The 11,186-nt window shown below is 42.3% G+C and overlaps 1 protein-coding gene across 1 annotated transcript in view; it reads right to left on the bottom strand.

The window, feature by feature from the left end:
* The window catches only part of LOC140535649 (UPF0524 protein C3orf70 homolog A), a 31,627-nt gene extending 30,677 nt beyond the window's left edge, over positions 1 to 950 (bottom strand). The window contains exon 1 of the mRNA XM_072657055.1: positions 609 to 950. Within this exon, the coding sequence (XP_072513156.1) occupies positions 609 to 783 (175 nt within the window). The 5' untranslated portion in view covers positions 784 to 950. The remainder of the gene's footprint in view (positions 1 to 608) is intronic.
* Positions 951 to 11,186: the final 10,236 nt, after the last annotated feature.

Raw genomic sequence — 11,186 nt, forward strand, 5'->3', positions numbered from 1 at the left:
TGTGTTTATATGAGCCTGTCCTATTTACTAGCCAAGAAGCTATTGTACGCCTCCCTGTTAACACACCCAAACCAGTATACCACTGTCTGCAGCTAGCATAACATCTGCTGTGAGAAGACGTCAGAAGTTGAGTATGCTGTTGAGAGCAGTGCTTAAAATGGACAAAGCCCATCAACTATGAACCTTCGGTTGCCTTCTAGACCTCTACTCAACAAGACCTTCCACTGGGACAATAAACCGTCCACCCAGTGAACTCTTCCTGAATTAAAGCGATAAGCCAAATTGACACTGATTTGGAGACAAACAAGGCATGTTTGATGTCTGGGGTTTGCGTCCTTAGCTGTAGACTAGAGCTGGAATACTAAAGCTGTGAACTCACAGTGACATTGTTCACTCAGTTGCATTGACTTCCATTATATCAGCATCTTAGCTTAGGTGCAAAAACTACAGAAGCAAACTTCACACATCAAAATGTCTTTGCCAAACGACTACATCTAGGTTAAGGTGGGAATTATGCAAATTTGATTTTTGGGTGAACTCCCCCTTTAACCGTGCCCACACTCTATAGCTAGGCGCAGAGGCTGAGGACGGTCGGGGCTTATACTCACAGTGGCACCAGCCCAGATGGCAGCACCAGTGCAGCTTGAAGCACTTGCCGTGGCTGTGCGTGGCGCAGATGGACAGTCCATCGCAGGGCAAGAAATCCGGCCGTCCGGCGCAGCTTTTGGCCAGAGCCTGAGCCTCGTCCAACTTCTCGCTCTTGTGACCGCCGGACGCGGCCATGGCGATCCCGGTTTGGGATCAGATCCGCCAGGAGCTCCGCATCGGACCTAACGGAGCGCAGCAGGACCCTGGATCACCAGTGAGCGCGTGGGAGAAGTCCGGGGAGGGGGGGGGGGGGGGTTTCAACGTGGATAATATCAATAATAAAAACCAAAAACGTTCCTCCGGAGGTATCTAGAACGCCAGATGAATGCAATCCAGCGCTTGCATACGATTGAAAATGTCGTATACAATCAACCCAAGTTGTCCGCGTGCACGCGCACGAGAGAGCGCGCTTTTCCTCTGCAAAAAAGAACGCCTATTATAGGAGGGCTGCCGTTCAACGCGCCTGTACGGGTACAGATCTCCTCCGGAAGGATGAGGTAGGAGGAGGAGGAGGAGGAGGAGAAATGCAACGATGGCTCCTGGTGTGTGTAGCTCCCTGCAAGCGGAGTCTTCCCGTTCCCGTCTTCTTGCCCCTTTCTCTCTGTCCCTCGCCTCCTCTGCCTCCCTCTCTCTCTCTCTCTCCTCCCTCTCTCTCTCTCTCTCTCCTCCCTCTCTCCTCTCTCTCTCACTCCTCCCTCTCTCTCTCTCTCGTCTCCTCCCCTCCTCTCTCTCTCCTCTCATCTCTCCCCTCTCTCCCCTCTCTCCCTCTCTCTCTCTCTCTCTCTCTCTCCTCTCTCTCTCACTCTCTCCTCCTACCTCTCTCTCTCCCTCTCTCTCCTCTCACTCTCTCCCTCTCTCTCTCCCTCTCTCCCCTCTTCTCTCTCTCTCTCTCTCTCCTCTCTCTCTCTCTCACTCCTCCTCTCTCTCTCTCTCTCCCTCTCTCCCTCTCTCTCTCTCCCCTCTACTCTCTCTCTCTCTCTCTCTCCTCTCTCTCTCTCTCTCTCTCAGCTCAACTTTCTTTCCAGCCTCCCTCCAGTCAGAGTAGGAGTCATATGGTCTGCTTACTCTCGACGTGGACCGCTGTAATCATCTCTCTCTCTCTCTCTCTCTCTCTCTCTCTCTCTCTCTCTCTCTCTCTCTCTCTCTCTCTCACCCTCTCTCTCTCCTCCACGCGCTACGAGAGAGCCTCCCACCGGGGGGATGGAAAACCCGTGGGTTGAGATGGAGGCGTAGCCATAATAACACATTGCGTAATGAACTTCCACGGCTGTGTTTTTGTTCGTGGGCTTTTTACAAACAGCTCCACTGATGAGCTTATTAATGTCTGTCTTCCTGACTGTCCGCGCCCACGCCAAGCATCTTTCACTCGGTGCTGATAATCAACAGTCCAGCGATTCCGCTTTCCTCTCCGGGCCAGGTTCTAACTCTGGAGTCCGGAGGGGTCAGGAGACCAGTCCCACCAGGTGATGGAGAAGAGATGGCCTGTTGTATTTTCTCCTGTGGCAGCAGTGAGGGAAAAGTTTGAGTTAGTATCTCGAAATTATAATTATTTACTTAAAAATATTTAGACTCAGTATCTTAAAAATAATTTTCACATAATTTTTGACTTAGTATAAAAAAAGACTTATTATTGTCACTTACCCCCAAATAATGGCATTTTTGTTTTACAATGATGAATTGACATTTTGATATATATATATATATATATATATATATATATATATATATATATATATATATCAAAAATATAATATATATATATTATTTAAAAAGTATATTATACACATAGTACTTAGTATCCCAAAATAATGATTTTCTGTTTCATATGATAAGATTTAGATTTTTAAGTTTGACTTATATAAAGTAAAATACTGATAATAAAATACTGACAGTTTCTCATTTGTAAATTTATTATTTAGACTTACTATCTAAAAAAAATGACTTTTTTGTATTTCTATTTTTACGTAGTAAAATCTCAGAATAATTGTTTTCTCAATTTCTTGAATAAAGTTCTTAATTTTTATAAAACTTTTATAAATCTTTTTTATATATATTTTCACTTTCAATACCTCTTTAATATATTTACATGTATTTTTTACAATAGTTTACAATACCTCTTCTATATATCCACATGTATTTTTACAATAGTTTACAATACCTCTTTAATATATCCACATGTATTTTTTACAATAGTTTACAATACCTCTTCAATATATCCACATGTATTTTTACAATAGTTTACAATACCTCTTTAATATATTCACATGTATATTTTACAATACCTCTTTAATATATTCACATGTATATTTTACAATACCTCTTTAATATATTTACATTAATATTTTACAATAGTTTACAATACCTCTTTAATATATTTACATGTAAATTCTGTAATAGTTTACAATACCTCTTTAATATATTCACATGTATATTTTACAATAGTTTACAATACCTCTTTAATATATTCACATGTATATTTTACAATACCTCTTTAATATATTTACATGTATATATTACAATAGTTTACAATACCTCTTAAATATATTTACATGTAAATTCTGTAATAGTTTACAATACCTCTTTAATATATTCACATGTATATTTTACAATAGTTTACAATACCTCTAATATATTTAATGTAACTTCTGTAATAGTTTACAATACCTCTTTAATATATTCACATGTATATTTTACAATAGTTTACAATACCTCTTTAATATATCCACATGTATTTTTTTACAATAGTTTACAATACCTCTTTAATATATTCACATGTATATTTTACAATAGTTTACAATACCTCTAATATATTTACATGTATATTTTACAATAGTTTACAATACCTCTTTAATATATTTACATGTATATTTTACAATAGTTTACAATACCTCTTTAATATATTTACATGTAAATTCTGTAATAGTTTACAATACCTCTTTAATATATTCACATGCATATTTTACAATAGTTTACAATACCTCTTTAATATATCCACATGTATTTTTTACAATAGTTTACAATACCTCTTTAATATATTCACATGTATATTTTACGATAGATTACAATACCTCTTTAATATATTTACATGTATATTTACAATAGTTTACAATACCTCTTTAATATATTTACATGTATATTTTACAATAGTTTACAATACCTCTTTAATATATTTACATGTAAATTCTGTAATAGTTTACAATACCTCTTTAATATATTCACATGTAGATTTTACAATAGTTTACAATACCTCTTTAATATATTTACATGTATATTTTACAATAGTTTACAATACCTCTTTAATATATTCACATGTATATTTTACTATACTTTACAATACCCCTATCATATATTCATGAATTTATTTTATAAAAAAAAAAAATAAGCGTAGTAATTTTTTAGGAAAATTGGATCAGTATCAGCCGATACTCATCATTGTATCTGTATCAGTATTGTAACAGAAAAAGTGTCAGAACATTGCTGTGAGGATTTGATTGCATTCAGGTCAGGTTCTGATGTTGTATGGTCATTTCAGAGGTACTGGATGGAGCTCCTTCACTCCAGAGAACACGCTGGTCATTTCAGAGGTACTGGATGGAGCTCCTTCACTCCAGAGAACTCACTGCTCTACAGCCCAACGATGGACATGGTGGCCACAGCATCCCATGAGCCTTAGGTCACCATGCCCAATGCAAGGCAAGGGTCAGCTAGGGGCAGCACAGAGCTCCTCAGCATGGCTTAAATTCACTTGCAGTAATTTCTCCCGCCACCAGAAGCAAATATTTCTGGGGGTAAAGTGTGTGTATAGTGGTGGAAAATCATAGGTTTGCCCCATAGCTCTGTCTCCTGTAGCTGTTCTCATTAGCTGCAACCCTGCCTTCATGGTTGCTCAAGTCGGACAAGTTCAGGGCAAGGGTACTTCATCCGGACTCCCTCCCTATGTCTCCCTCTCTCTCAGCCGTTCTGACTGACTGGTGGATCAGCAGCCGGCGGGCGGAGTGCGTGCTTATGTTGTTCAGACTATTCTCTCCGCTGAATGTAGAGTAGGAGAAGGCCACTCTACTAATGGTCACAAAAGGAATGGAGCTTGATGTCCAGAGCAGCCAGGGGGGCCTGTTCACAGATGGAGAGAAAGAGAGCATGAAATTTCTTCGTCCAGATGACGAGAAGCACATGAAAGGCTTGAACCACACAGAACTAATCATCAAAGGACCTTCAATGACGTCTTCTTATTCATGCCTTCAAAAGAAGGAGCTTGAAGATTTTAGACTAGCTGACCGTGGCTACGCTAGTCGCCCCTCCTCTTTGCTGCAGGAACAGCCTCTACTCTTCTTGAAAGGCTTTGCATGTTGGAATGGAGGATTTAATTGCGTTCAGGTCAGGTTCTGAGGTTCTAGCTCATTCCAGAAGTACTGGATGGAGCTCCTTCACGTCAGAGAACACAGTTCCACTGCTCTACAGCCCAACGATGAGCATTGTGGCCAGAGCATTCCATTAGCCTAAGGTCAACGTGCCGAGGGTCTGCTAGAGGGGTACAAAGCTCCCAACATCGGGCATGGTGATCTTTGTATCCCTGTAGCTGAACCTTGGACGTTGGGCATTGGACATGGTGACCTTAGGCCCAAGTGAAGCTGCTCCAGAGCATCCCGTTCTATGACCAATGCTTTTCTATGGTTATGTGATAGTTTTATAAACAGGTTTTGGCCTAAAATATATATTTTTTTAATTATTCATGACAGTAAGGCAAAATAGTAGCCAAAGACAGCGTACATTTTCTGATTATCTTTCTACCATCATTAAACACTACATTACCAACTATATACATCAGATCTTCCCTGCTGAAAGAAAGAAAAAGCCTGGCCAGCTCAAGCTGGACAAGCTGGTTAACCAGTGTAACTATTGACCAGCACAGGGTATGTTTTCTTTAAGTTTGATGGTTTAGCTGGTGTATAAGCATGATCAGCCTAAGAACACTAGACCACCTTTACCATTAAAGATCAGATTAGACCATCTGAAACCAGCTACCATCAAAAGCTGGTCCTGAATTGGATTTTTCAGCAGGGTTGTCACTGTTACCTTGTATGTGCAATTTTTCAATTTTTGACATAATTTGAATCTGGCAGTACATTACATTACATTGATGGCATTTAGCTGGCACTCTTATCCAGAGTGACTTACAAGGTGACTCGTATTACAGAGGCGGGCCAATGTAGTATTAGGATTCTTGCCCAAGGACTTATTGATGTAGCACAGCACCCAGTCACCCAGACCGGGAATCAAACCCCAGTCTCCCACATGGTGTGGTAGCTCACTGGAAAAAACTGCAGTGTTTGTTGGTGGCTTTAGATAGTACATGAATACATCTGAATCTGTACATTTGTTTATAATGAGCCATTCCATGTCAAATCTCTCTGTGGGGCTTTATCCACATCTCAGTGATTGATTTATGCAGAAATGTTGAACGACCAGTCCCATTCCCCCTATAAAAAAGTAGCCGAACTCACAAATTTGAGGGCCTATCTAGACACCTTTACACATGTGCTATATAAGATATGTCTACAAAGTGTCTACAACATTTTGACCAGACATGGCCTAACCATGGACTAACCATCTTTTCCTTTTAAGAGCCTTTTAAGGTCATCATGGTGAATGCCAAGGGTCAGCTACAAGGGTCAGGCATACAAAGATCAGCATCTGTGTCCAGATAGGCCCTCTGGAAAATTCAGTTAGTTCTGTTCAGTCCAGGACAAGGCCTAATCCCTGTCCAGGAAACTAGCCTACAGTAAAGCGTGTTTTTAAAAATGACACTATAGTTTTCTCTTAATCCTAAAGTCAATATCCGAGTTTAAGGGTCATGTTGGGTTGGGTGTAGCATAGTAGCAGAGGAAGGACAAACACAAAAGTACCTTATTTTTCAGGCTACACGCTCATGACACAGCTGAAACCTGTCGCTCTGTCCACAAGGGGTTTCCCCTTCCTCATCCTGTTTGTTTGAGTGGGTTGGCTTTAGCTAAGGGACAGGAAAACCAGCATCATGTTTACAATCAGCTTCATGTCCTGCAGTTTTACAATAGCATCAGGACACTGTTACTGATCAGACACCATGTTCTCAAAAGAGTTGGTGTGGAATTTAGCTTGTTTTGCACGATCCTCAGTGGTGGCGTGACTCTTGTAAGGTCTGTCAGTGTAAATCTAGACTTTATATAAACACTGTAGGTGTTAATTCAACAGTAGAGGGTTACACCTACAGGCAGACTCGTCAGAATGGTCAGAATGTGGGTAGAGCTCCTGCACCAGCCGATTCTACATTAGTATAAAAGGGCCCACGTACCGTGGAAATCCACACTGTGTTCACACCACCAGTCCTTACATAGAACAACAATTATACACCATATAGACAAAAGTATTGGGACATTTGCTAATTTATTGTTTCATCTGGGATGAGAAGGATTGCCTTTAAAGACAAGCGCGTTAGTGAGGTCAGGATGTTGGATTATCACCACCCCACCACCTCATCCCCAACTCCCCAACTCATCCAGACATATTGGATGGAGCACCATCATTCCAGAGAACACAGTAGTTCCACTGCTCCACAGCTCAATGCTGGGGGGCTTTATACCCCTCTAGCCCACACCTGGCATTAGGCATGGTTTGTGTTTTTCTCCTACAGGCAATCTAATGTATTGGCAGTACTTCTCAACAGGGACTAGTCAAGCTGCATGTGTGTGTGTGTGTATGTGTGTGCACTTGCACATCTGTGTTCCAGCAATGGGTGCAACTTAAAGTAGCTGAATGCATTTATTAGAAGTGGTGTCCACAAACTTTTTTATTTGGACATAGTGTACATATCAAATCGCCAGGTTCAGTTTCTTGTCAATACACAGGTGAAAGGGGAATGGCAGTCATATGGAAGCATATTAATGGTTGGGAGATCACAACCGTGAATCATCAGGGAGCGACTAGTACTTATTTACAGAAAGAGGGAGATAAGCTTTTGCCTATGATATGGATCCTTTAAGGGCAGCCTGTTGCTGGCTTTGCTTGTCAGTCATGTTGGCACTGGGGCAACGGCGGGCCTCTCTGTAAAGATGTGGCAGAGAGAGAGATAGAGAGAGAGAGAAAGCCTTTCATCTTTGAGCGCTTTAGCACTTCAGCTAACTGTGAGTAACGCGCACAGCCATGATGACAGAAGCCCTGAATAAAATCAATGCCTCACTCTGGTTCACGGGACATTATGTATGACCTTTCCTGCCGACGCCCTGTAGTCTAATTACTTTTTATTCAATCTCACCTTTCAAGCAAAATGTCAATAGCGTCTCCCGGTCAACTAGGAAGTGATTGGTCTTCTGAAGGTTCTGCAGTAGCCGTTTTCATTTGGCTTTATTGTCCTGTCAGCGAGGGACCTCCATCACATTAGTAAAGATCGGTAATGTTGTACTCGCGCCTCCGTGTCTCATTTATATTTTAGTGCCTCGTCTGATCCTTTTTTATAAGGCCTGACTCGGGAGGGCACGCCTGTGTACTTGCTGTTCTATTAAACTGCTGCTTTCCAAGCATTTGGACACCCCTTCTAATGAATGCATTCAGCCGCTTTAAGTTGCACCCCTTGCTAATACTGATGTGCAAATGCACAGCTTGTCTACCTTTCTTTTTCCTGGCAGCCGTCCTGACTGAGCTAATCGCCACACACATGCAACGTCAGGGTTGCCACCAGTTCCTTATAAAAGCCTACGGAATCGTTCCTCATTTAAAAATAAAACACACTGTCCCTTACTGGATCCGAACAAGACAGGATTTTTGAGCACACATCTAGTTGACAGAGCTTGGCGCCCAAGTGTTAGCAAGAAACGGCAAAGCCAATCCTTAACTGTCTGTGTACCAAACACATTAGACACTGGCCTAGACACTGACAGACCACTGATTAGTATTAGTGGTAGGATAATCCAGTAGTTGCTAAAAGTACCCAATTCTACACCCTTGGAGATATACTGTCGATAGAATAGGACTCCCTGGAGCAGATAAACATAAGCCTATTGGCTCCATGCATGGGCTAGAAGGCTAAAAGCCCCCCAGGATTAAACTGTGGAGCAGTGGAACTGTGTTTCACTGGAACGATGGTTGGTACTTCATACAGTACTTTTGAGAGGAGTTGTGGACCTGGGGATTTGTTGAGGTGGCGATCATCCAACATCCTGACCTCACTGAGTGAATGCAATCAAATCCTCACAGCAATGGTCCTCCAAAATCTAGTAGAACGCCTTCTTCTTCCCTGGACAGTACCCCAGAGACAGTTACTCCAACTCCTTTTAATATCCTTGATTTTGGAAAAAACGATGAATGAGCAGGTGTCCAAATACTTTTGTCCATACAGTCTATTTATTGGATCGGTTCCTTCTCCGGTTTTTGCCTTTATATGGATCTACAGACTGAGACCATTACAGTCTGTACATATGATAAATGACCAGGGCTCAGGTGTGCATCTGATCTCTCTGATATAACATCTCTCTCGCTCGCTCTCTCTCCCCTCTCTCCCTCTCTCTGCATATCTCCAGGCTGATGCATGTCTTCCTCCGTCTGTGCTCTTTGCCAAAGAAAGCCTCCGCCGGAGGAGGTAAGAGGAGATATTGTCTCTGATGCGTGTGGACAGCGCACTAGGCCTCAGGACACAGCCTTCTATGAGCAAGTCCTGAGCCTGTGAGATAGAAACAGACAGAGCAGGACCTCTATAAGGTCACAGTGAAACCTTAGACTCGTAGTCTGTAGCCATTCCTCATACAGTTTACATTACTTTCATTTCTTACTAGTTGGTTTGTAAAAGAAGGTGTTTATTTGTTTGTTTGATTACCTCTAGTTCTAATAATAGGACAGATTCCATATTAATTTGCCTTAAATGTAGTCAATTAAACATGACAGATTTGGGATCTAAAGCACCTCTCCAGTTTTGCATCAAGACGGTGACAGAACAGCTCCTCTTGCTGGGGGGGGGTGCGTGGGCTAGGTGGGTTCCAGGTGGTTTGTACATACTTCGTTACTGGAACCCAGTTGGGCTTTCCAAATAGCCCACCTTAATGTCACATGGGTCCCATTTAGGCCCAGTGTGCAGTGTACAACCTAGATGGGGCCCATCTTTAACCCCTCCTGGTCTCCTCACTGACCCTGTTGGGAACAACCATGTGTGGTGCCAATGTGAACCCAAGGGTAAAACTTTCTGGTTCCCGGTTCCCATTCCCAGTTCTGGTTCTGGTACCCATACAGGCCCCTCGCTGAGAATCTTATATGATGGGCAACACTATACTATCTACTACATTATAAATGTATAATTATAAAATTTGGAGGATATGGAAAATATATGGAGAATGGAAAATTATGTTGCCTTAAGTTTGTCTAGGAACATTGACGAAGAGCCACAAACTATAGCTTCCTTCACCAATAAGCACTCGTGCGGAGGAGAGAAATTAAGAGGTAAGGGGGCAAAACTGAATAAAGTGGATTTTCGACCAAACTACCACCTTAAGACTGGCGCTCCTGCAGAGAGAGAAGGTCCAGAGCACACTGCTCGAGGCCTTGGTGCCTCAGTTATATTACTCACCCCTTATCCACCCAGCAGTTGGTGTTGGCCCAGCAGGACCTCATGATCAGAAATTCATAGGAATGTGCACAGACCATGTTAACAAATTGGAGGTTAGGTACAGGGCATGTTCAGGAGGTGTATCTCTTTTATTGCAGCCACGTTCAGCATGAGGTCCAACAAAATCGCCCTCGCTTGTTAAAATTCCTCCCTCTCTCCACGAGATGAAATTTGCGCAGCAGAAGAAGTGCCACTTCAGGTGAGGAGATGTTTGAAGTAGGTTCTTTTTTATTCGAGCAGGTGCAGGGGCGCGAACAAGCACAGAGTGACTCAGCCAAGGCCACAGACTGAGGTCTCCTACAGCTCGAAGACAAGGGCTGTTTGAGTGACACAATTGCGTGGCAGTCATCAGCTGCTTAGGGAAGCATGGTGATACTGAATGGCCGACCAACCTCTGAGGAAAGCGTCATTCCGAAGTTAATAATGCATCCAGGCTGGTCCAGATCCAAATGAGTAGCGCCACCACTACCAGTAAACAGAGCTTATGACAGAGCAAGGATGAGCCAGTCTACTATATGAGCCTGAAAACAGCCTCAGTTAGCTGGAACATGGCCTGTATAGTGGTATTTAGCCTGCTAGCTAAATTCTCTAAACCTAGATAGCCGGCTATGAGACCAAACACAGCAGAACCCGCCTCTCTATACTTCCTTGACTAGTATAGAGTGGGTTTCTGTTTGGGGTTGATGGTTTAGCTGGTCTACAAGCACAACTAACCTAACCTGATCTAGGTCAATAAGCCAGAGCTTTCCCTGTTCAAATCCCAACGTTGGTGCCATTTCAGTACAGTAGGTGTTAGGAGAAATCTGCATAAATCAGATTTGCCACATGAGTTGAGAACCTTAACTGATCATTGACCACTACACCAGGGCTTCGTGCTTCTGCAGATGGGATGCTTCAGACCAGTGGTTTCTCA

This window comes from Salminus brasiliensis, chromosome 15 (assembly GCF_030463535.1).
Source record: "Salminus brasiliensis chromosome 15, fSalBra1.hap2, whole genome shotgun sequence".
In the NCBI taxonomy this organism is placed as follows: Eukaryota; Metazoa; Chordata; class Actinopteri; order Characiformes; family Bryconidae; genus Salminus; species Salminus brasiliensis.